Source organism: Canis aureus, chromosome 25 (assembly GCF_053574225.1).
Source record: "Canis aureus isolate CA01 chromosome 25, VMU_Caureus_v.1.0, whole genome shotgun sequence".
NCBI lineage: Eukaryota > Metazoa > Chordata > Mammalia > Carnivora > Canidae > Canis > Canis aureus.
Window position 1 is genome coordinate 43,063,919 of NC_135635.1, and position 25,916 is coordinate 43,089,834.

A 25,916-nucleotide genomic window follows, 5' to 3' on the forward strand; every position below is an offset into this window, starting at 1 on the left:
AAGAAGGAAGTATATTAGTATTTCTTTCAATGGGGGCTTATGAATAATAAATTTCTTAGCTTCTCTGAAATGTCTTCATTTTGCTCTCACTCTTGAATGATAGAGATGAGTATAAATTTCTAGATTAATATTTTCCTTCAAAACTTGGAAGCTATTATTGCTTTGTCTCCACTAGTGTTGCTGATGAGAAGTCTGCTCTTGGTCTGGTAGTCTTCCTTTTGCAGTTAATCTTTCTTTCTCTGAATAATTTAGGATTCTCATGCTTCCTTTGGTCTTTTATTTTATTCCAATGTATCTAGATATGGATTTCTCTTTGTCCTGTGAAAGACTTGGTGCACTTTTTCAATAGGAGGATTCATATTTGCTTTAATTCTGAAAGATTTACAGCCACGATCACTTCAACTATGACCTCTTGTCCATTTGCTCTATTCTGATGTTCCCATTAAGCATTTATTGGAGTTTTTCATCCATCTCTCTAAATATCTCTTTTTTATTTTCTTCCCTATGTGTCTGTGCTAGATTCTGGGTCACTTTTGCTACTGTGTCCTCCAATTCACTAACTTATTCCTTGGCAGTGTCTAGTCTACTATGAAACTTGTCTACTGACTTGTTCAGTTTCTGTTTTTCTTTTCTGTATCATCTTTAAAAAGTATAACTTCTTGTTTCCTTCATGTAAAATCCTGTTTTTGTCTTACAGTACCTATTTTAACTTTAAAAAAATCTATTTTGTTAAAACACACAGAAAAGTGCATGGAACAAGTATGTAGACCTCAAGGATTTATCGTAAAGCAAATGTCTGTGTCTCCACCAGCCAGCTCTCCCTATTGTGATCCTTCCTATTCATTACTCCCTCCCAAGATAACCATTAATTAAAAATATTTTATTGTTGAATTATAGTTGAAATACAATGTTATATTAGTTTCAAGTGCACAGCAGAATGATTTGACAATTCTATACATTGTACAATGTTCATTACAGTAAGTATAGTTACTATCTGTCTCCATACAGCATTATTGACTACATTTTTTACTATATTCCTTATGCTGCTGCCTTTCCATTTCTGTGACTTATTTATTTTATACCTATTTTATAACTATTTTTGTCTTTAGTTGTCTTATAGACTGTCCTATAATCTGGATTTGACTGATTGTGTCCTCATTTTAGATTTAAATTAAACTTAGTGGGATCCCTGGGTGGCGCAGCGGTTTAGCGGCTGCCTTTGGCCCAGGGCGCGATCCTGGAGACCCGGGATCGAATCCCACGTCGGGCTCCCGGTGCATGGAGCCTGCTTCTCCCTCTGCCTGTGTCTCTGCCTCTCTCTCTCTCTTTCTCTCTATGACTATCATAAATAAATAAAATTAAAAAAAAGATTTAAAAAAAATAAATTAAACTTAGTGAGCAAAAATACTAAGCATGGTGATATATATTTCCCATTGCACTGTCAGGAAGCACATGATATCAGTCAGTTCTTTTACTGGTGATTTTAAGTTTGATCACTTGGTGAAGGTGTTATCCATCAGATCTCTCTTGGTAAAAATGCTTTTTTCCTATTGTAATTAATGTAATTAATTAATTTTTCCTTTGAGGCCATGTTAATATCTTGTTCCATTGAACTTTCTTGTCTATATCAGTTATTTCATCTATAGTTGTAATTCTATCATTCCTTCTATATTTATTAGCTGGCATTTAAAAAAAATGGAATCCCTCCTCCACCACTATAATTACCATGCATTTATTAGTTCCAATTTGGGCCCATGTGTTCCTTTCTTTTTCTTTATTCTTTCTTTTTTACTTAATGGGTTTTAAATCTATTATCATCATTCTTTTTGATGTTCAAGCTGTTGCTCATTTGGCTAGTGAGAGAACTCTTTAATCTGGATCTTCTGCATTTTTAATGTACACCCATTGGATTTTTGAGCACTTCCCTATTTCTGGCACAAAAAGATAGAGACCAGTCTTGTACTTTTCTTACTCCCAATCAGTAATCAGCCATTTCTCCAAGAAGGTTTCTTCCTTTTTTTTTTTTTTTTTTTTAAGAGTGGGGTATAGAGATGCCTGAGTGACCCAGGCAGTTGAGCATCAGACTCTTGGTTTTGGCTCAGACCATGATCTCAGGGTCATGAAATTGAGCCCTGAGTCAGGCTTCCTGCCCTGCAGGGAGTCTGCCTCTGCCTCTTTCTCACCCCTGCCCCTCTCCTGCTCCCCACCTTATGCTCGAGCTCTCTCTCTCTCAAATAAATAAAATCTTAAAAACAAAATGGGGTATTAATGTTATGTAGAAAGTAGGTCTGGGTAGCAGGTGTGCTCATTGCTATTGGGGTGTCATTGCTTCTGGGCCTCTTCGGTGGACGGAATACTTTAAATCATGAATTCTTACTTAATTTACTTAAAATTAATTAAAATTTGAGCATCATGGTCTCCCATTCCATATTTGCATCTACCTTCTTCCATGGTAACAATCCTGTTTCCTGAAAAATAGTATATTTACTACAATATACACAATAGTTTCAGAACTACATCTCCAATGACACTACCAATAACAAACTTATTAAGTAAAGTTCAAGTTCTTTATAGGTTTTTTTTTTTCCTTTAGGATATATCCCATTAAGGGCACACGCTTAGAATATTGTGTTTAAAACTTACTTGAATAACTTTTCTCCATAGCTACACAATCAGTTTCAAAGATTTATTTATTTATTTGAGTGAGAGAAAGAGAATGAGTGGGAGGGGGGGAGGGAGAGAGAATCTCCAGCAGACTCCACATTGAGCATGGAGTCCAACATGGGGCTCAATCTCATGACCCTGAGATCATGACCTGAGCCAACACCAAGGTTCTGAAACTCAACTGACTGTGTCACACAGGTGCCCCCAATATTTCCCTTTTTTTAAACATACTATGCATATTCATTTGATGATGAGGAGGAGGAAGAGGTTGGCAACAATGATTATCATTACTATTATTTTATTTACATCTTTGAGAGACTGTTTTACAAAATTAATCTCCTCTGAAGTAATTTCCTGTTCCAATTGTTGATTTTGTTATGTTATCTTTCACAGCACTAGATTTCTACATGTCTTTGGGAATTTGGGTTTGTTCATTTTAAGTAACATCTCTCTATTTCTTTTCCTTCCCCTTTTTCTCCCCTTCTGTACAATACAGTTCCTTTCCCAGTTGCTTTTTTGGTTGTCTCATTTGCTACCTCCAACCCTGATCTAATGTCCAGTACCTGGTCTTAAAATGACAATAAAGAGCTCTTCTCCTATAGACATACGGGGATGCTGTGGATTCAGGTAGAGTGCCAACAGTTTCTAATTGAGAATAATAATCAGTATTTACTGAGTTATTACTATATGCTAGGCACTATTTTACATAAATTATTTCGTATAATGTTCCTGACAACTTTGTGAGTTAGATACTGCTACAACTACTACTGCTACTATCACTACCACAATGATGACCATTTTATAAATTAGTAAAGTAAGTAAAGCATGTTAAATAATATCTTTAGTAAAGACAAACCAGAACATATAAATCAGTCAATCAAACAATCATCCATCCTTGCTGGTAGTAGATAGACTGAACTTAGACTAAATCAGTTTTCTGTTTTGTTTTGGTTTGTTTTGTTTTGGTTTGGTTTAGTTTTCTATCTGACTGCTCTGAAAACTATTAACCAAGACTATGAGTATGTCATTAGAGTATAAGTTTGTAGTTTATAGTAATCAATTTTTCATAGTGTTATGGACAAGCACTCCCCTACACCAAATCTCTATCCAACTTTTACCCATAGAAGGCAGTTTATGATCTCAAGGGGAAAGATGTGATCCAAAGGACAGGCTGAAATCTTGAGAACTGATACCTAATAGCACATAGCTCATCTTTCTTGGCTCTCATGCAAATTTTTTTTTAAAAGATGTATTTATTTATTTTAGAGAAAGAGTGAGCAAGCAGGGAGAGGGTAGAGGGAGAGAGAGAATCCTTGCTGAGCATGGAACCTGACTTAGGGCTCAATTGCAGGATCCTGAGATCATGACCAAGCCACTTAGGTGTTCCTCTTATGTTAATTTTTAATATATTTATTTTACATATGAAGAAAAAGAGTCTCCAGGAGTTAAGTAAATTGCCTAAGAATATATCGCTAATGGGGGGGAGGGGTGGCAGACTCTGAGTCAGGAGTCAAACAATACAAGTTTGACTTGTATCTTCTCATTCTTAATATTTTTTGAATGTTTTTGTCATACCATGATACCCACCTCTGATGAAATACCTATAGCAAGAGAGAAACAGCTCCCGCTCTTCACCCTCTTTATTTCTTACAGAGATATTTATAGTTATGGTAGGTTCCTCAGATATCACTGACAGAGAATGGGGTATCTCAGGAAAGAACATTGAGGACATCATGGAAGCACTCCAAGTTGCTGATCAGGTGAGGACATCTCAGACATCTTACTGGCTCCATCAAGGTAGCTGGTTGGGTATACACTCATTGTGCCAGGAGAGTGGGAAAAATTACCAGTCAGCTGAGCACTACTTGGTTCAATCCATTCATAGCTCCAGGTCTAATTCCTGTGTCCCTACTCTGATCCATATACCTTTTCCATCCCCTTAATCCCTGATCCAGCTTTAATTCTCTTCCTAGATTCACTCCTCCCTTCCTTTTTCTACCAGGGATCATTGCTCTCTTTATTATCTTTACCCTTCAACCTTTCTTTCTTCTTGAGTCTCCTCTCTCCTATAGTTGTCAACAGATAATGTCTTACAAACTCTCAAGTTGCTGAAAGTCAAAATCCTAAATAACAAGATGGCAACTTCACTATGCCAGAAAGTGACAGATACCATCGTTGACTACCTGAGAACAATGGTGAGGAGCATGTGCCTCTGGGCTGGGGGCTTTGGGGGAAAAAAGCATCCCAGGTCTGAGCCTAGGAGTTCTTTCTGGTGGATGATGGCACTTGAAAACTAAGTGGTATCTGGGATATGAGTGTTTTGTTTCTAAACAGTTTGCTAGAGTCCATATCTAGCACTCTGAGGATATCTCAAGAATTGTGACCTAGACAGAATTAGAAGATACAGTGGTGAAGTAAAGTGATGAGGTAGGAGATGTGAGATGGAAAGGGGGGAAGGATTTGGGTTATTGGGCTCAAAGTCTGACCTGGTTTTCAGAGTGTATCCTAGGATACCTTAGGCAGTAACCTTTGTTATTGCAACTCAACTAATCATCTCACTCTATTTAGTCAACTATTTGAATCTACCTACCTGTGTGTTAGCCCATCTTTAGACTGAACATTCATGATTCCTACCTATACTTTATAGTTACTTTCCTGACACTGGGTTAATCTGGTTTCTTATTTTCTTGGTTAACTACCTACCTATGAGGTATCTTTTTTCTGGTGTACCTGCCTTCCTTGGCATGCCTGTCTTCTGATCAAAACTCCTGACCTGCCAAGGACTTCCAAAGTTGCTTCCATAATTTATCCATTCACATTCCTGATGATTCACTTGTTGCTGTAGAGGAATCTTGTGCTCTGAACTTCAATCCCCACTTCTACCCTAACACAGAGACTGCACATTTCTTGTCCACCCGTCCTTTGCACACTCTAGGAAGCTCCAGCCCTCCATCACTGGGAAGGTATATATTGGATAGGGTGGTAGGTGAGCTCTTGCTTTCCAAATGGAGAATAATCACTTATTGACCAAAGCTGATTCTCAGAAGATATGGCACTCATCTTGGATTAGCTTTGGAACAGTTAGTCTTTCTCTTTCCAGAAGCCACAGGGAGAACTGGAGGAGTTATGTACTGGGATCCTAATGGCTCTGGGGTTCCAGTCTCCAGGAATAGTCATCTTCAAATTGTGGGACAGATGGCACAACAACCTGCCCCCAAATTGCCTCCTGATTGCAGTGGGGAGACTCATCTTCTTCCAGGGTATAGTATGAGTTAGTCTGAGAAGAGGACAGGGGCAGTAGGGGGCGGGGGCATTGTATGTGCTCTAGATTAGCTTTATCCTCCTGATTTCTCTCACTGGACATTTCCACTTAGTTCAGTCATGGGTGTCTATGTGTAGGTGGGAGGGGGACAAACTAGGATCCTTGTTGAGCTGCTGGGAACTCAGGAGGGAGTTTTTGGAGACCAAGAATGGCATAGTAGGACATATAAGGGCATGAGCGACTGTGGAGCTGGAAAAGAAGACTCCAGGTGGAGATAGAAGGCAGAATAGAAAGCCCCATTCAACAGTGGTGGGGAGAGGCAAGGAGGAAGCTAAGAGTGTTTTATTTAAGGGAACCTGCAGTATTGAATTTGATTAGAGGCTTGGAAGGTAATAGAGTAGCAGGATGAGGCAGAGAATCACCATACAAACTCTGTCCTGGTGGCTACTGGTGATGGTGGTGGCTCTCTTACCCATTCTGCTCCCCTCTCCCAGTCACAAAGTGTGAAAAAAACAGTCAAGTCAGTGCGCTAGTGGCAGTGACCCACCTTTTCTTTATCATTTGGAACTGGGGCCAAAGAGAGCCAGAGGGGAGTAAGTTTGCCCTCTGGGAATTAGGTTCAAAATGACAAGGCTTGTGGTTTGGGCTGCACAGCAAGCTCAGAGGACACAACAAGAGAAGCTGGAAACATGTCTCCTGTTTGCATCTAGTCAAGGCAAACAGTTTCACATCCACTTCAGACAGCATAGCTCTTTATTTCCTAAGGGTCCCTAGAAGAGAGTGTACCAATACCTTGCATGTGTATGCTCTACTAACATCTAGTATTGAGCTTAATCTTCCCAGCAGCCCTGTGCAGTAGTCACATCAGGAACTGTACTCCTGTTTAACAGTTTAAGAAGCTGAAACTCAGTTAAATTAAATAACTTGTTCCAGGTTGCCCAGACTCTGAAGGCAGAGCTAGGATCAGAAACCAGGCCTCCTGGACCCAATCTATAAAGTTTCCTGCACTAAGGCTAGGATGCTCCCCTCCCTGGCATACAGGTACCTTTCCTATGCTCTCCCTCTTAGGTGCAGCCCCCTATATTGGTATCACATGGGAATATATCCTACGCCTTCTGAGGGTGGCCCAAACGGAGGCTGACATGTTGGCAATATGTCATGGTAAGAGTCAGAAGGGTCTGGGGAAGAGTCCATTGGAATCAGGGAGGGAGGAAAGAAGAACAAAAATCCCTGAATAAGGATCCCAGAAAGCTAGGAAGGGACAGGAAAGGCTGAGAGCAGGCCAGGTGTTAGCAGCTGCTCTTCTCCATCTGACTTCTTAGCCTGGTGTGGAGCAAGGACCAGGCTTGATAGCGATGCTGTGGGTGTTGATATCCTCAACCACTTTCCCTTCCCCTTCTGGGTGGACTATGTGTGGTCAGATAGGAAAGATAGTTGGGGAGGTGGTGAATGGGTTGGCATTTCCCGCCATAGGGCACCATAAACCCTTTCATGGTGGGGATGAGAGGACTATGCCCATATGTGTGTATGTTGCCCTTCGTGGGGAGGAAAATGGGGAGGGGCAGCTCAAACTCCCTGCACCCCTCACAGTGCTCAAAGCATTGGTTATCAGTGTCCGGAAACATCTGGATCTGGGTACTAAAGAAGATGAAATAATGGACATCACACAAGAGGCAGCATCCCTCAAGGCTTACCTCACCCTCCGGCTTCTCTTCAATCGTTGGTCCCTGAAGAGCAACAACAAGGTGGGAGTTGGAGATAGTGGGGTTGGATGGATCACTGAAGGAGTAAGTCTTGAGCAAAAGATGGGGCAGGGCCATGTCTGTGTACTTACTGGTGGAAGGATAACTTAAATGGCTCTTCCAAAAGAGAAGAGTGATTTTCCTCAGGCTCCTCTTCCCATTCTCCAGAAAAGGATACTGTCAGAAAATGCTACTGTCCAGTCACATATTTGTTAAGTATGCAATTAAGCAATTTACATTTACTGATTATTACTCTTAGGCAGGCATTATGCTAGGCTCTGGGAATACAAAGATGAATAAGGAAAAGCCCCCAAGAAACTGTCTTGCCTTCATCCCTGAGCTGAGGCAAGTTTGTTATGTCTCCTTGGGCACAGGTGACAGAGCAAGCTCTGGTGATAACTGGCCACCTCTTCTTCCTCATGCCACCATCCAAACTCAAGAACCAAGTAAACCGGTTAACCCGATGGTTAATGACTTTGATATCTGCAAAAGTGGTACCTTTCTACATTTCTCAGGTGATTGGAATGGGGTGAGAAGATAATTTAACTAATTTATGTTTTCCACATTTATTGAGTAGTTAATGCTGGGGTTGCAAAGCATGGCCCACAGGCCAAATCCAGCCTGAAGCTTGTTTTTGTAAAATAAGGTTTTATTGGAATTTCACTATGCATATTCGTTGAATTTGTCTAGCCTTTTGAATAATCTCTCTTTCTTGTCTCTGACCTCTAGATTCATATTTAAATGGCTCATAAGAGTAGATCAAGCCCACCTGGATAATCTGTTTTAAGGTCAGCTAGTGTGGGACCTTAATTACATTTGCAAAGTCCCTTCATATCAACACCTTAATTGAATAACTGGGAGAAGGGGCCTGGAATTTGGGTGGCCATCACAGAATTCTGCCTACCTTAGAATTATTATACTAATATTACGTATTTTTAGGAGCAGAACTAGAACCCAAAATTTCTGATCGTTATTTCAGTCCTTCTTCCATTTGAGTGGCATTCATTAAACCAAATTCCCTCCAACTTTTAATGGGTATTCCACAAAAACAAGCTGTGTTATTTAGTAAAACGGGTGGGAAATACTGCATTAGAATTAAATGTCTTAAATATCTTAAATGTAGGATTTCTTAGAGCCTTCAATATGTAGGCTAGTCTTGTCCTCCAAGAAGCAAATACCAACACGGATTAGGTGCAGGAGATTTATTGAAGGAACATTGAAAATAGGGAAAACTGCGAGGGAGCCAGAGGAAGTTGGGAGCCATCAGATTGTGATGTATGTCTGACATTTGATAAGGAGAAAGGGAAAGAGGAAAGGAAGGGTAGGGGAAAAGAGAGGCAGGTCTTAGATTACAGTGTAGTTCTTTTTTTTTTTTTTAAGATTTTATTTATTTATTCATTAAAGACACACAGAGAGAGGCAGAGACACAGGCAGAGGGAGAAGCTGAATCTTTCCAGGGATCCCCATGCAGGACTTCATCCCAGGACCCCAGGATCATGACGTGAATCAAAAGCAGACCTTCAACCACTGAGCTACCCAGGCACCCCTACAGTGTAATTCTAAGAAAGTTTCAGTAAGGCCAACAGGGAGTCACTAAACTAAAGTCACTCATCAGAAAAGTCCCATGTCTTGAAGGAGTAGGCCTGCCTTAATGGGCTGCCATACTCCGTCACTGGCTGGGAGAAACCTGTGGGAAGCTGGCTTCAGTTTTAACACAGTAATGGATTTTAGAGCATGACAGCTGGAGATAATGGTCAATTATGCACCTCAGAATAGGCATCTGAGAGGCATATTTTTCAGGGTTGCTAAATATGCTAATGTGCATTTGTGAATTTCCAAGATGAGGAATGTTTTTTTTTAAATAGTGCAACACTCCTTAGCATCGAGTTTCCAGGGACTACAGTTTGCAGTCTACCATTGCACCACTACCTCAAATGCACTTTCCTCGTGAGAAAGAGATGACCTTTCTCACATAGGTTTTCTAAGTTTTGCCTATTAGTGGACCAACCACACAATCTCTTGTTTACTCTCCCTCCTGGCACATGTCTGTGTGTTGCCTAGAGTAAGGTCTATGAATTCATAACAAAGGTTTGTTCTGTGTAGCCAATTAGCCAGTTAGAGGATGAAATTTGTATCCCAACTATCAGTCTGCAGATTGTGTAGGTGGATAGTCTACCCTCCATCTTGGCTGACGGTGGAAATGTTTTTGACAACCCCCTTTCCCCTTCACCCTCCTCCTCCTCTCTCACTCCAGGGGATGGTGATTAAGAATCAAGATAGTTGTCAGTCCATAGCATAATTTTGTTCGGACATCAACCAGCACTAACCAACTCTATTTTAACGAGCTGGCCGTGATGGGAATCCATCAGGTATACGAAAGGAAAGGAAATGTTGAATATCCAAAACCCAGTGGAGGAATTTCTGCTTCTGGTAAAGATGGAGTAACTGGGGTCAAATTTACCCTCTTGCTTGAAACAACTAAAAAGTTGGATAAAATATATGAAATGATGGTTTTTAAAACATTGGACATCAGGTAACAAAGAACAGTGATTCCTGAGGATCAGGAAAGAAATGAAGTGAGCCCTATTGCCCCACCTAATTTTCTTAGGAGAATTTCCAGGTGGTGGCATAGGGGAAAAAACCCAAGAAAGAGTCTGGTGGACTTCCTGAGTTTACAAGATGGCAATGAAAATCCAGGAGGCCAAGGCACCTAGAGTTTACAGGGCAGAATATTAAACAGTACATGCATGTGAGGAAACTGTCTCAGATGAGGAAAAGAACAAAGAATTGAGAGAACAGTAGCCGGCACTTACACAGGACCAGGAATAGTGCCTGTTCCCACCAATCAGCCTGAAGCTTTTATAATTCACAGGCATTGGGTCAAATACTGAGAAGGTAGGGCAAAATTAAGAACAGGCTGACTACTGTTATGGTCTAACTAATCTTAAAAGCAAGACCCCCACCCCAAATCAAATTATTTCCAAGTAACTGCATCCTGGAAGAAATTCAAGAGTATAGGAATACAAAATATCCAGCACTCAATATGGTAAATTCACTACGAATGGCTTTAAATAAAAAATCACCAGGCATGCAAAGGTGTGGGAAACTGATTTATAATAGGGAGAAAAATCAACCCAAACTGACCCAGAACTCACACAGATGTTAGAAATAGCAGACAAGAACATTAAAAAAGGTATTATAACTGTAACTCTGTAGGTTTGAAAGCTAGATTGGAAAAGAAAAGATTGATTAACTTGAAGACATAGCAATAAAAATTATACAAAATGAAACAGTGATAAAAAGGAGGAGAAGGAAGAAGCTTCAGTGAGATATGGACAACCTCAAGCAGCCTAATTTATGTTTAGTAAAAGTCCCACCAAAAAGGGGAAAGACAGAAAAAAATATTTGAAGAAATAGTGGTTGAAAATTTCCAAATCTGAATAAAATGATAAATTCACATTTCCAAGGCACTAAGTGGACTCCAAACACAAGAAATATAAAAATAACCACACCAAGCCATACCATAATCAAATTTCTCAAGACCAGTGAAAAAGAGAAAATCTTAAATGCAGAAAGTAAAAACAAAAACAAAAACAAACAATAGCCTATTTCTCATTGGAAATAATGGAAGCGAGAACATAGTAGAATTCAAGGTACTGAAAGTAAAACACTATATCCTAGAATTCTGTGCTTAGTGGTAATATATTTCAGAATGAATGAAAAAAATTTTTTTCACATATAAAGAAACTGAAAGAATTCATCACCAGTAGACTCAGTAGAAATGTTAAAAGAAGTCCTTCAGGCACAAGGAAAATGATACCAGATGGAATTATGAATTTATACAAAAGAATGAAGAGAACCAGAAATGGTAACTGTGTGAGTAAATACATATTTTTCCTTATTTAAAAAATCTCTTTAAAAGGTAACTATTTAAGCAAAAGTTATAACAATGTAGTGTGGAGTTTATTTCAGATAGAAGTAAAATATATGACAACAGGAATGCATGGGTGGCTCAGTGGTTGAGCGTCTGCCTTTGGCTCAGGGCATGATCCTGGGGTCCAGGGATCGAGTCCCACATCTAGCTCCCTGCAGGGAGCCTGCTTCTCCCTTTCTCCCTCTGTCGTGTCTCTGCCTCTCTCTGTGTGTCTCTCATGAGTAAATAAATAAAATCTTTAATATATATATATATATATATATATATATATATATATATATATGACAACAGGGATCGAGTTGTCATACAGGGATGTCAACAGGGATCGAGATGTCAACAGGGATGACAACAGGGATTGAGTCCCACATCTGGCTCCCTGCAGGGAGCATGCTTCTCCCTCTGTTGTGTCTCTGCCTCTCTCTCTGTGTCTCTCATGAGTAAATAAATAAAATCTTTAAAATATATAAATATATATATATGACAACAATAGCACAAAGTGTAGTGTAAGTATACCTATACTTAGTGTACATAAAATCATGTAATATCACTTGAAAATTGACTGGGATAAGTTAAAAATGTATGCTATAAACCCTGTAGCAACCACTAAAATAACAAAGAGTTATAGCTAATGAGATTTAAACATCCCTCTTCAACAATTGATAGAATGAGAGATGATCAGAAAGTGTATGTAAGATCTGAGCACTATCAAACAAGTTGACCCAATTGGCACACAGATTGGAAAGGAAGTATAATTGTCTTTATTTACAGGTAACATGATAATCTGTATAAAAATATGAAATGCTTAGGAATAAATCTGAAAAAAGATAGGTAATACATGTACATTGGAAACTGCTAATCATTGCTGAGGAAAATTAAAGAAGACTTAAATAAATAGAAACATATGCAGTATTCACGTACCAAGATCCAATATTGATTAGGTATCAATTCTTCCCAAGTTGATCTGCAGATTCATTGCAATACTTTTTTTAAATCTCATTTTTATGTAAACTCTATATTAAACATAAGGCTTATACCCTTAACCTTAAGATCAAGAGTCTCATGCGTTCCACTGATGGAACTAATCCAGCCAGGTGCCCCAGATTCATTGCAATCCCAATCAAAATCCTAGCAAGCTAATTCTAAAATTCATATGGAAATTCAAAAGACCCAATATAGCCAAAAAAGTTTACAGAAAGAAGAACGACTTATAAAACTACAACAATGGAGACTATAGTACTGGCATTAAGACAGATGAATGGATAAGTGGAGTGGAGATTCCAGAAATAGAGCTACATATTTACTGTCAATTGATTTTCTTGGCAAAGGTGAAAAGGCAATTCTTTGGAAAAAGGATAGTCTCTTCAACAAATGGTGCTGGAACATTTGGTTATCCATACACAAAAGGATAAACTTCATTCCACATCTCATACCATGTACAAAAATTAACTCAAAATGGCTCATATTTAAATGTAAACCCTAAAACTAGCAAAGCTCTAGATGGAAACAGGAGAAATTTGTGTGAACTGGGGGTAAGCAAAGATATCTTAGCCACAACATGATCCATAAAAGAACAAATGAGTAAAGTGGACTTCATTGAAGTGAGTAACTTCTGTTCTTAGAAAGGTACTATTAGAACGAAAAAACAGGCCTCAGACTGGGAGAAAATATTTGCAAATCACGTAGACATCCAGAATATATAAAGAACCCTCAAAACCCAATACAAATAATTTTAAAAGTGGGCAAAAAAACCTTGAATATATACTTCACCAAAGAAGATATGAGGATGTCAAGTCAGCACAGGAAAAGTTGCTCAACATTGTATAGACGTTAGGGAATTCAAAATCACCATGAGATGCTATTACATATCTGTTAGGGTTAAATTGGCAAACTACTTTGGAAAACAGTTTTGCAGTTTCTTATAAAGGAAATGATAGGTCAGTAATGGCAGAAAGCAAGTCAGTGTTCACCCGGGGAAAGGAAAGGTCCTGGGAGGGGAGGGAAGGAGGAATTACAAAGATATAAGAGGAAACTTTAGGTGTGGTGGATATGTTCATTATGTTAATTGTGGTGATGGTTTCATAAGTTTATACATTTATCAAAGCTTATTAAATTGTACACTATATATATGTACAATTTTTTGTGTGTCAATTAATTGTCAATAAACCTGTTTTAAGAAAATCAAATGGAGTGTTTACACATGTGAAAACTAAGGTTATTTGTAGAACTCTCATACCAGCAATAAAAAGAACCCACAAAATAAGAGAATCCATTAGGTAGAAAGTAGAAACAGACTTTTAGACTTGGTTTTCAGAATTTTGAAAGTCACAGAACCATAAAACCAGTTTTTGCTTTGGCGATGATTAATTTATCCTGCTCCTTTGAAGTCAGCCAATACTTGAAATGAAGTGCCCTAAAGGTTTCTGTGTAATAATGAGATTATTTGGAAATAAGTGTAGCTTACCGGGCAAAGTGGAAGGGCAGGTTGATGGCTATATTTGGCTATGAAAGAACTAGACCCTGAGCTTTTTTGGGGGAGGTCCAAGAGCACAGTGTGAAACTCTGATGACTTGGGGCCATCCTTGAAGAGAAGCTGTGAGGACAGAGGATTTCTTTTGAGGCTGTGGAAAGTCTGGGCTAACTTCTGCTTACTCTGTCCTTATGCACACAGTGTATCTGCCAACTTACGGAGGCTCTGGCTCTTAGTGGCTATGGAGGTATAAACTTGGAATCCCAGCTGGAAAATATTATAGGCATGCTGTTCGAACAGGTGAGTGCTGTGGGGCTAGAAGAATCCTGGGCTTGCTCTTTCTCTCTTCTTTGGAGGTGATGGCTACCCTAGCCCAGGTCACAACCTCCACAAATGCAGGTATCTTTCACATGGTGACCTTAACCATACACATCTCAGGTTTCTCTGGAACAAGTAAATACCCAGATTCTGGGCACAGACTGGGATATTCTCCATGAGGTAAATTGGGTACATTCTGTGTATTTCTTGAAGGTCACAGACTTTTGTTGCTCCCCCTAATCTCTGGTTAAAGGGCAGAACGTTCAAACTACTCTATCATGCCTGTGGGAAATGTCAGGCCCTCTGTATTGCAGCCTAGAGTAGGAAGAGGACAATTGAACATTTTGTAAAAAAGTGTTACCTTCTTTATGTTTAATTTGTTTGCCACTGTCTTCTTCCCTTTGGGGCTGGGAATGTGGATTCCTGGTTCTGTTTTCCTGTCCTCCCTTATGGCTAAGCACCATCCCTTCCACGGATGCATGCGTTTGTTTCCTGATCCACACCCATGGCCCCTAGTTTCAGTCCTCCCAGATCTAATGGCCTTGGTCTCCCCACAGCTGAGTGAAACAGTCAAGGACTCAGATTCTCTCTCTGTACAGAACCACAGCCTTGCCCTGAGGTCTTTCTACAACCTGAGTAAGTTAACAGTTCTCTAAATCCAGGTATTTGTGTGGGTGGGCACTCAGGATCACAGTCCCTGGACTGGAGCAGGGACCTAGGTTCCCATAAGGGGCTTCCATCTTTCTAGACAAGATGCAAAGTAATCTGTGTGAGCTTTGCTTGAAACACAGTGAATCTCCAGGGGTATAGACATAGCTCCAGTCCCTTCACCTAAATTGGCTTCCCTTTCTCCTTCACTGATCTCCAGCTTAGAAAGGTGATCTTGTAATTTTTCAACACTGATAATCAGGAGAGGTGTGCTGACCTATGGGAGGGCCCAGGGTGGAGCAGGCGAGGAGAGATAGGGCCCAGCTCAGGGAAAGTATCTGGCCCCATGCTTGGGACATGGTAAATGCTAGACAAACGCTGACTCTCTTTTTTCCTCCTTCTTTTCTCCAACCTAAAGGACCCTAATCTATCTAGTTCATGGCATCATGATTTGCTATAAGCATGATTTACTTCTACTTACCACTTGCTACTTAAACATACCCTTGATTCCCTTGTATTTGCACCCTTCTGATAGTCCAGTTATACAACGATCAGGTGATACCCTTAATACGAAAGAACATGCAAACCAGTGATCCAGCCAAGATAGTATCAGCCCTTCAAGTTTTCATGCATGTGTTCCAGGAAGGTGAGTGGGAATTGGCCTGGTCCTGGGAATCTTCTTTCCTATGAGAGCTCTTTTTGCTAGGAGACAGTCCCATGTGGAAGTTAAAGGCACAGTTTTAAAGTTAATGCAAACTCATAGTAAACTCAATAGGTATAAATCTTGGCTTCACTTCTTATTAGCTGTGCAAACTGGGGAAGATTGCTTTTAGTCTGTACCTCTATTTTCTCACCTGAAAATAGCTCTGAAAATGGAGGTAATATTAATACCTACCTTTAGGGTTTTTAGTGAAAATTAAATGAGAAGATATACGTGAGGTGCTTAGACCAGCTCCCACTATGCAGTCAGTTTTATAATGGATTAGCCTATGATTATTATCTTGGGGAATAAGCTTCGACTCCAATCAAGTGTTTGCCAAACCTTCGCTGTGTGCTTAGCACAATGCAAGGCACTACACATTAACACTTAAATGACATGTAGTCCTTGCTCTCAAGCAGTTTGCTACTGAGTAGGGAATATAAGGGTGTTCAGACAGTGAAACAATGCAAGAAAACATGTGAAAAGTTGTTTAAATGTGACCATAGTTATGTGTAATTGGAATATAGAGGAGGTCAATCAGGAAATGGGATGGGCTCTGTGTAGGACATGTACTCAGAGCAGGGAAAGAGATTATAATGGTGAGTTGGGAGAGGGAATTCACAAAAAGAAGAGCAGTGGTCATAGTTCTAAAGGTCGAGATTTACGGGGAGGGGGAACAGCTTGACTGGAGAGGTAGGCAGTCACAGGATGCCAGAAAGGACTGGGGCTCCTATGCCAGCTTGATGAAAATCCTGTTTTTAGGTCACTCTTTAGTCTGGTTTGAAGCAGAGGGGTGATGGAGATAATCTCTGGGGTCTCTACCTGGCCTTTGAAGACCAGGACAGTACCTGAAATTCCTCCCACCTGTCTGTCTTCTTGTGCCTCCTCAAACAACAGAGGAGGTGGGAGGAAACTGATCCCCAGTTGCATGTGTCTTTTTTCTAGTGCCCCAGACAGAGCAACTGCAGAGTGAAGTGATGCATTCAGTGATAATCATGATCCAGGAGGATCTCAAACCAGTGAGCAGAAGGGCTGAATGTTTGGGCTGGGAGGGTAATTGCTTTCTTGAGACCTTGAACTTGGGTAAAATGGTGAGGGGACAGTGGTTCGTGGATGAGGAGAGAGGTAAGGAATCCCCTGACTAACCCCCTCCTGGCCTCACACTCTCCCCATGAGTTCCATTTGGGCTTTTCAGAGCCTGAGGAGGATTTAAGAAGTGGACAGGTAGTTCCAACTTATTTGCTGAGGCTTGTCAGTGGGGACCCAAAGCTCTAAAGAATACTAATTCTGCCCCCTAAAAATTCAATTTACTTGGAGAGGGAAGACCTCAAATGTCATATCTAGGATGGGGTCTGAGAAGCCATATTTTTTATAAGCTTTGCCAGCATTGGAGGCATCAGAGACAGCTCCCAGCTCTGAATCATGTAGGACAGGGAGGAGAAGAGCAGTGGTTTAGGGTGCCAAGTGGACAATGACATCATCCCTAAAAAGTCCTAAATCTTCAGCAGGTTGGCAGAGAGACTGAGATCTTGAAGGCCAGGCCCTTAGAACTTGTGGGATTCATTCCTGGCTTTTCTATGAAGGCCAGAACTTTTCCTGAACTCTGATCTCTCCCTACCCAATCCTTCTGCCAATTTCTTATCTTAGTTATGGTGTGGGCAATATCAGTGCTTACAGTTCTTCAGGAGGATGGTAGGAACTGAAATGGGCTAGAACTTCAGACTGGAGTAGGGTGGTCAGGTTCAGTGGCTGGTGAAGAGTCACACTGGGCTTGAAGTTGGGAGATCTGAGTCCCTTGAAGATACCCCTCACCTGCTCTGGTCCTCTGCATTCTCACCTGGAACATGAAGGGCCATATTGATGTGTCTTCCTATCTCACCCCCACAGGTACAGAAGGCCCTCCTGAACTTCATTGAGATGCTGGGCCAGCATGACTACTTGGCCTTGCCCCAGGGGAACTTCATCATCAACTATGTCATCAGGCTCAGCGAGTCTGACTGCTCAGTGAGCAGGGGCCAGGCTGGGAGTGATCAGAGGATGGGAGCAAGAGAAGGGTAGGCTTGGGAGCAGAAGGGAAAGAAGAAAAGGACATGGTTGGCACAGTGGGAAGGAGCTTTGGCATCTAAAACTCTGAGTCAGTGGAGGCCTTGTACCAGAAGACTCAGCTAGCACTGGTTTCAGATTTAAATCTTTCCTTTTCTTGGGGATCCCTGGGTGGCTCAGCAGTTTGGTGCCTGCCTTTGGCCCAGGGTGTGATCCTGGAGACCTGGGATCGAGTCTCACGTCAGGGTCCCTGCATGGAGCCTGCTTCTCCCTCTGCCTGTGTCTCTGCCTCTCTCTCTCTCCCTCTATCATAAATAAATAAATAAATAAATAAATAAATAAATAAATAAATCTTTAAAAAATGTAGTAAATCTTTCCTTTTCTTATTCCAGAATGAAGAGGACATCCAAATTTTGTGTTCCAAAATCCTACAGATGGTACAAACAGCTAGAGTCAAAGAAGCCTCTCCATTTCCTCCTTCCCGGGCTGCCCAGATCACTACCTTGATCCCCAGATTGCATTCTTTCTGCCTGGCCCTCCTCATCCCCCACTCCGTCTAGCCCCCGTACTGTCCTTTGCATGCTCCCCACCTCCATCTGTTCCCACTCAACTGCCTGGGGCTCCTCTGAAAAGTGGCTCAGTGGAACAGAGGATCACTGGATAGTAGACCTGGAAGCCTTAGCCTGGGTCCTGCTTGGCCAGTTTCTGGCTATAAAATCTTGAGTAATTTGCTCTCCTGTAAAACAAAACAAAACAAAACAAAACAAAACAAAACAAAACAAAACAAAACACCAGCAGGTGATTATCCACCCTGCCTCCTCTTGGCAACCTCTAAGGATTCTTGGAGACTCCTATGAGTTGTTGTATGGGTCAGAGTTGAGTCAGGGGCCGTGGGAGGAAAAGGACAGCTGTGATTTACTCTTCTTCCCAGAGACTTCCTCTCCCTCCTGGCAAACTGTGTCCTGACCACTACCATGTCTTCTGCCCCTGCAATGTTCCCTAGTGGAAGCGATTACAAGTCACACAATTCCAAATTTCAAGAAGCCCCTCTATTTGATCATATCCTTCCTGCTGTAATTTTAATTAGGATATTGGTTATGTTTTGCCAACATGAAGTAAAAAGGAAGAGAGGGTGAGAGAGAAGGGGAACTATGAATGGGATGGGATATAGGCTGTGCTTATAGGTCTCAAATGACCCTCTGGGAAAGGAAGACAAAGCCACAGGGCTGGAGAACTTACAGTGGGGGCTGATTTGGAGCTTGACGTTGAATCTCTTGCCACATCTGCCAGGTGTCCTTGCCCAAACTGATCACCTTGGCGTGCCAACCCAGCAACACCTTGGCCTTTGTGCTGCTGAGTAAGACAGCTACAAAAATGGCTCTGAGGGCCCGGTCCCGGGGCCAGGTGCCCTACCTCAGCAGCTTCCACCTGAGCCGTAAGTACACAGGTGGGGGAGACTGTGGAGGGGGCCAGTTGCCACAGGCAGGAGGGTAGAGTGGGAGGCAGGCTGAGACTCAAAGTGATAATGGGTGTGGGGAGAAGGTACAGATCTGCTGTGGGGTGGGGGTGCGGGGGGGAGGCCATGGCTATGAGCCTGGGCCAGGGTGGAAGAGGAAAGCAAAGGGTTGGGGCAGATGCTTGATGCCATTTGGCCCTTCACATGGATGAAAAGGGGATTCCTCTGGGAGGGAGCAACCCCCGACACAAATCCTTCTTGCCTTTATTCCTCGTCTTGAAACACTGGAGTAGAGATAGAAGAGCTTGGTTGTTAATTACAAAGTAATGTGTACAGAGGCATTCCTGACCCTTAGCTCTTCCTTCACCCCAGCTCTGAGCCTCACTTTGTGCTCACCCCATCCCTGACCTCCGGCTCTAGTAGGAGTCAGAGTTGGGGTGAAGAAATCTGTCTGGCACATTACTGGGGGTGGTGCTTGTGTGTTTGGAAAATAAGCATTCTTTCTTAGGGTTTAAAAGGAGGAAAGGTAGCCAATTACTTTCCCGGTGTTGAGAGTTCTGATTATAATCAATGTGAACAATAGACATTTAAAAGATGCACCTAGGATTTTCAAATATGAAAGGCTATATTCGATAAAATGTGATTACAATTTCTCAAAATAGTGGGAAATTCTTTCAAAATACAGACTAATAATAGAATGCACTCACAAGTAGTGACCATTTACCATGCTTTGGCGGGACAGTGCCCTTCTTCCCTAGTCTCTCAATTTACTTAAAACATTTTTTTTGGGAATCCCTGGGTGGCTCAGTGGCTTAGTGCCTGCCTTTGGCCCAGAGCATCATGATCCTGGAGTCCTGGGATGGAGTCCCATGTCGGGCTTCTGTGTGGAGCCTGCTTCTCCCCCTGCCTGTGTCTCTGCCTCTCTCTCTCTCTCTCCCTGTCTGTCTCTCATGAATAAATAAATAAAATCTTTAAAAAAAAACAAACATTTTTTTATTGCAGCATAGGTAACATACAATATTTTATTAGTTTCAGGTGTACAGTGTAGTGATTTGACAATTCTATACATCACTCTATGCTCACTATGATAAGTGTTGTTACCATCTGTCACCATAAGTATCATTACAGTATTGTTGACTATATTCCCTATTCTATACTTTTCATCCCCATGACTTATTTATTTTATAATTGGAAGTTTGTACCTCTTATGACCCTTCACCTATCTTGCTTATCCCTCACCTCTAGCAAGCACCTGTTGTTCTCTGTTTTTATGATTCTATTTCTATTTTTGTTTGTTCATTTGTTTTGTTTTGTAGGTTACACATATAATTGAAATCATATGGTATTTATCTTTCTTTGTCAGGCTTCTTTTACTTAGCATAACACCCTCTAGGTCCATTCATGTTGTCATAAATGGCAAGATATCATTCTTTTTTATAGTCAAATAATATTCCAGTGCCTGTGTGTGTGTGTGTGTGTGTGTGTATACACACACCACATCTTCTTTATCCATTCATCTATTGATGGACGCACAGGCTGCTTCCACCTGTTAACTATTATAAATAGTGCTGTAGGGACGCCTGGGTGGCTCAGCAGTTGGGCGTCTGCCTTTGGCTCAGGGTGTGATCCTGGAGTCCTGGGATCTAGTCCCACATCAGGCTCTCTGCGAGGAGCCTGCTTCTCCCTCTGCCTATGTCTCTGCCTCTCTGTCTGTGTATTTCTCATGAATAAATAAATAAAATCTTCAAAAAAAAAAACAGTGCTAAAAAATAGTGCTGCAATAAACATAAGGGTACATTTATCTTTTCAAATTAATGTTTTTGTTTCCTTGAGTAAATACCCACTGGTGGAATTACTAGATCATATGTGATTTCTATTCTTAGGGGTTTTTTAAAAAAAGATTTTATTTATTTATTCATGAGAGACACAGAGAGAGACACAGACAGAGGAACAAGCAGACTCCCTGCAGGGAGCCTGATGTAGGACTTTATCCCCGGACCTGGGACCACAACCTGAGCCCAAGGCAGACGCTCAACCACTGAGCCAACTAGACTTCCCTATTTTTAGTTTTTTTGAGGAAACTCCGTACTGTTTTCCACAGTGGCCGCATCAGTTTGCATTTCCACCAATGGTGTATGAGCATTCCCTTTTCTCCATATTCTTGCCAATACTTGTTTTTTTTTGTCTTTGATAGTAGCCATTCTGACAGGTGTAAGGGTTGTGTGTGTGTGCATGTATTTTATACTGAAAATGGTTTGGTTTTAGGCTAAGTCATAATGTCACAATCCCTATGGTAATGGCACCAATAATCACTCTCCATTTTGCTTTTTCTCCTCCCCTGAAGAATGGATGGTGGGCTGCTGGGTGGGTTGGGGGTTGGGCATTCTGGAGCTGGCATTGACTCTGTCCTCTTCTTTTATCCTCTCTTTGACTCAGCTACCCAATTCATCTCCCCACAGAAACTCCTGACTCATCTTGTGGTAAGTGATGAATGTACAGGATGAATACTACCCATCCATCCATCCTTCCATCCATCCATCCTTCCATCCATCCATCTATCCATCTATCCATCCATCCCCTAATTCCACGAATAACTGAGTACTATTCTATTCCAGGCATTGTGCTGGGTATGGAATAAAGAGTGGGGCCAAAGATCAAAGGGGCTTTGGGGAGAGGTGATCAAAGCCAAACAGCCTGGAGGAGGGAACTGGGAGCATAGTGCTGGGGCCTGAAGATAGGGCAAGGGTAAGATAGGGTAAGGGGGAAGGCCTGGCCTGTCTCCTATGTGGCCTTATTGTGATCTGCTCTCTCTTGATCTTGGACAAGTCCACATGCCTTTCTGGATCTCTGATTTTCTCAGCAAGTGTGTTCTGAGTTTCTGTGTTTACCCAGAAATTATTTTCTAGACATTATGAACACTTGGAAAGACAAGGTGTAGAACTGCCCTTGAAGTGTTCATGGTCTTAGTGCGGAAGACAAGCCTGGCCATAACTATCCATAATGCAGTGTGATAGATGTTAGAGGAATACACGGATTGCAATGGGATCTTGGAAGAGCAAGGGTCTGACTTGGTCTTCAGGAGTCAGAGAGGAGGCAACGTTTTGAGAGCATCTTGCAAAACATGTAGGACCTCACAGGTGGAAAAGAATGGGAAGGGTCTAAGCTTCAGCTCTACCATTCTATGGATTTGTTCTGATTTTCTTCCTTCTCTTTCCTTAAATCCTTTCTCTGCCTCCTGTTTACTTTTCTTGTTTCTTAGGTGCTTTCTGTGAAGCCCTATAGAGAAGGGGAGTTTGGTGTAAGCTCTCTAAGGCTACTATATGCCCTGCATCCTATCACTTCCTTGCACCCCATTATCAACTCGAGCGTGGGCCAGCTGTGGATGAAGAAGATCCCCCAGATGTTGCAGATACTGGATGGTGAGGTGTTGGCTGAAAGGTGGGAGGAATGGAGCTGGGGCAGTGGGGCACACTCCAGAAAAGATGAAGTCCCAAGGTGCAGAATGGATCTTCCTTGGGGTGAGGAGAACTGGGATCAGTCTCTGTCTTTCTGAGATGCCATTTGGATAGGTCTGCTTATTTGGACCATGTTCTGCACTGAGCAGATATGAAATACAGAGTTCTGTGACTCCAGAGGTCTCAGAACACCCCCTTCTTGTGGGCAGAAGATCAGGAAAGAGTGTGGGCTTTGGAACCAGAGAGACCCAGATTTGTATCATTACTCTAAAACCTGGCAGCTGGGTGTGTCTGACCTTTGAAAAGTCCTACTTTTCCTGGAGCCTCTGTAAAGTGGGAGAACAGTTATCTTGTAGGGTCATGATGAAAAATAAATGATATTATGGGCATAAAGCCCCTGGAATAGCATTTAAATGTTGGTTCTTTCTCCCTAACTGGGGGTTTCTGGTCGGGCAGATCCTCATACTCTCTCCTTTCCTAGATCACACTGAGAAGAACCTGAATCAGGAGGAGTGGGAGGACAGGCTGCTCCAGGTGTGTACTCTAAGAGACATACCTTTCTCCATACTTGCTTTCTTTTCCCTCTTCAGGACCCTGAGGGAGAAGAGGCCCCAGACCCCCCTGAGACTGAGACATGATTGAGGGACCCCCCTACTCAAGAGACTTCTTTCTGGGTACCCTTGACTCCTGGCCTCTGCATCAGGATCTTTGACTATATCCTAAGCCTTAACTTACCCTCCACACCCTCAAAATCCTACTGTCAAGAAAGAGGAAGGGAATGGGGCCATAGCTTTGTGTCCTTGGGCAAGTCATTTAGCCTTTGCAGGCATCAGTTCCTTCATCTGGAAAAATGGAAATAATTCCTCCCAGAATTAAATAGGATAACATAGGAGAGGGAGAGCCTTGTAAACTGTAAAGGGTTTCACACATATGGTTGGCATTACCATCATTGTCACTATACTGCCATTCTCCAGCCCTGACTAACCCCCTTAGGTACTTCAGGTCTTCCCCATTTCTTGAGCAGTTTTTTCATATTTACAGACCATTTCTCCTTGTCTTTTGCTTCTTTCTGACCCACTTGCACGAGGCAGAAAAGCCTGGCCACTGTTCTCTGTGGTCCTCTTCTCCCTTCCTCTTACTCAGTTTTCAAGTCAGTCATTAGTGGCCATTGATGATGACAGCTGGCTGGAGCAACTCATCAAGGTTGTCTTGGAGAGGATAAATTATTTCAGCGATGATGAGGAGAAGGTATGTGTGTGTGTGTGTGTGTGTATGCAGGTGGGGCATACCATGCAGCCGGGGGTGGTAGTTGCAAGGAGGAAAATGGGAGTGAAGGGTGGTGTCGAGGAGCTTGGTGGGCAAGGAATACAGAAATGTACTTGAAGTACAGGTCTTGTGAGAAAAGCCAACACATGTTTCTGGGCCTTGGGGAATGGAGAGATGGGGAGGACAAGGAGCTGGTGGACACACAGGAACAGCAAAAATATTGATGTCTTACATTTGCTTAGAGTTTTAGATTTTATCAAGAACTTTGTCATCTGTTGTTTTAACTGAGCCTCCCAGTAATTCAGAGGTCAAATAATAGAGCTGGTACTTGGTTGCAGTGGAAAGATTATTGACAGATCAAAAAGATTGAAACAAGTTAGTCCAAAGTAATATTTGAGGGAATACCACAGATTAGGGACTGTGTGTGATGTTGGGGCTGCAGAGTTGACTGAGGAAGAGGGGCTCCTTTGCTCACAGAGCTCAAGATCTGTGCTGGTGAAAGCTTTGTTCACATCCTGGTTTTTCCTGTGCTCCTGGTGCAGTCTGGGTCGAGTGTCTTAGCCTTTGTGAGATTTCAGTTGCCTTACTCGTGCAGTGGCAAAAACAACTTCTATTTCACAGGAGAGTGGGTTAGGATAGACAAAGATATCTGTGCAAAAGACCAAGTAACCAAGAAAGCTCATTGTCCCTATTCACAGATGGAGAAACACAATCTAGAGGATTCAGAGTCTTTAGCAAATTATTGGTAAAGTTAGCACCTGAATTCAGGTTCCTTGATTTTTTATCTTGTTTTCCTGTCACTGAGCAACACTTTATTTGGGCTTTGGGATATCTCCCAGGGAAGAGGCTTTATTTTGAAGACTGATTATTAGTTCTCTAATTACTAACAAGTATTTATGAAGCACCTGCTATGTGCAAAGCTTTATAGATGGCAAAATGAAGCAAGCAGGAATTCTGATTTTATCAATTAAATTATTAAAAATATGTACTAAATGCCCACACCACAGCAGGCATGGAGTAGGCACAGAGCACTCATGTAAAAGACACTGACTCGGCCTTCAGGAAATCACTGTCTGCTTGAGTGAACAGAGGAGAGAGTGGACAATCATAGTAAGTGTGGTGTCAGGATTGGAATGTGCACTGTATGCTTAAGAGCACAGAGAAGAGCTGTTTACTTAGCCAGTGGGGGCTGGCCAGATCACTTTCTCAAAAGTGGTCTACCATCTCTGTTTCCTCAAGACTGTCCCGGTTTTAGCTCTGAAAGTCCAGCATACTAGGAAATGTCTCAGTCCTCGGCAAACTGGGAAGATCAGTCACTCTACAGAAGAATTAATAAGTCTGGGAAGCTGAGTAATCTGCCAGCTAAGCAGTAATTTGCTAGCTAAGCAGAGAAGCAGGTGATTTAGGTTAGGTTTCATAGAAGCAGAGCCTAAGGTGGGATTCCTTGCCAAGTGATTTAGCAAGAAGGTGCTCTCAGGAGATGCTGTGATTAAGTAAAGGAAGGATGATAGGAAGAGGAGAGGCTGAGCAAGGATGTAGGGAGACCTGGATGGAAACTACACTGCAGAGTCTATCCTGCTTAAAGACAAGTAAGGGGGGGGGGGCTTTTGTACCTCCCCACCCTCCACCTCTCTGCCACTGCTCCAGGCTCCCATGGTTAGTATGGGGCAGGGATAGGAGAGAGAAGAATGTAACTCTCAAGTATCTCCAGGCAAGGAGGCCTGAAAAGGCTGCCAGGTGGGCACTGCTCACAAGGGTACCTACAGCCAGGGAAGGGAAAGAAACCCCTGGTCTGGACAATGCATTTACTAGGGGAAGAAAAGGTGCCCAACCAGCAGGGGCTTCTAGGGGGAGACTTGACACATTCATTGAACATCTGGTATACCCTGTTTTTCTACTGTGTTAGCACTGGAGCAGAGCAATGAACAGCACATACATTGCTCCTGAGCTTTATTCTCATT

General features: G+C 41.9%; 1 protein-coding gene across 18 annotated transcripts in view; it reads left to right on the forward strand.

Moving 5' to 3' along the window:
- LOC144297415 (maestro heat-like repeat-containing protein family member 1) overlaps positions 1-25,916 on the forward strand; it is a 72,131-nt gene that overhangs the window by 1,679 nt on the left and 44,536 nt on the right. For 10 of the 18 annotated variants that reach the window (XR_013364446.1, XM_077871471.1, XM_077871476.1 and 7 more), the window contains exons 2-19: positions 3,161-3,291; positions 4,318-4,424; positions 4,737-4,859; positions 5,765-5,924; positions 6,860-6,967; positions 7,517-7,671; positions 8,043-8,183; positions 14,271-14,369; positions 14,945-15,023; positions 15,571-15,681; positions 16,681-16,754; positions 17,623-17,739; positions 18,171-18,215; positions 19,069-19,213; positions 21,671-21,714; positions 22,494-22,653; positions 23,171-23,223; positions 23,833-23,937. Coding sequence is in view for 17 of the 18 variants with exons in the window: in XM_077871471.1 (XP_077727597.1) it covers positions 4,332-4,424; positions 4,737-4,859; positions 5,765-5,924; positions 6,860-6,967; positions 7,517-7,671; positions 8,043-8,183; positions 14,271-14,369; positions 14,945-15,023; positions 15,571-15,681; positions 16,681-16,754; positions 17,623-17,739; positions 18,171-18,215; positions 19,069-19,213; positions 21,671-21,714; positions 22,494-22,653; positions 23,171-23,223; positions 23,833-23,937 (1,812 nt within the window). In the remaining variant the exon portion in view is untranslated. Of the gene's footprint in view, positions 1-3,160; positions 3,292-4,317; positions 4,425-4,719; positions 4,860-5,764; positions 5,925-6,859; positions 6,968-6,994; positions 7,088-7,516; positions 7,672-8,042; positions 8,184-8,413; positions 8,457-10,007; positions 10,038-14,270; positions 14,370-14,944; positions 15,024-15,570; positions 15,682-16,680; positions 16,755-17,622; positions 17,740-18,170; positions 18,216-19,068; positions 19,214-21,670; positions 21,715-22,493; positions 22,654-23,170; positions 23,224-23,832; positions 23,938-25,916 lie in introns of those variants that run through there. The other 8 variants (XM_077871477.1, XM_077871469.1, XM_077871467.1 and 5 more) reach the window with 8 other exon arrangements.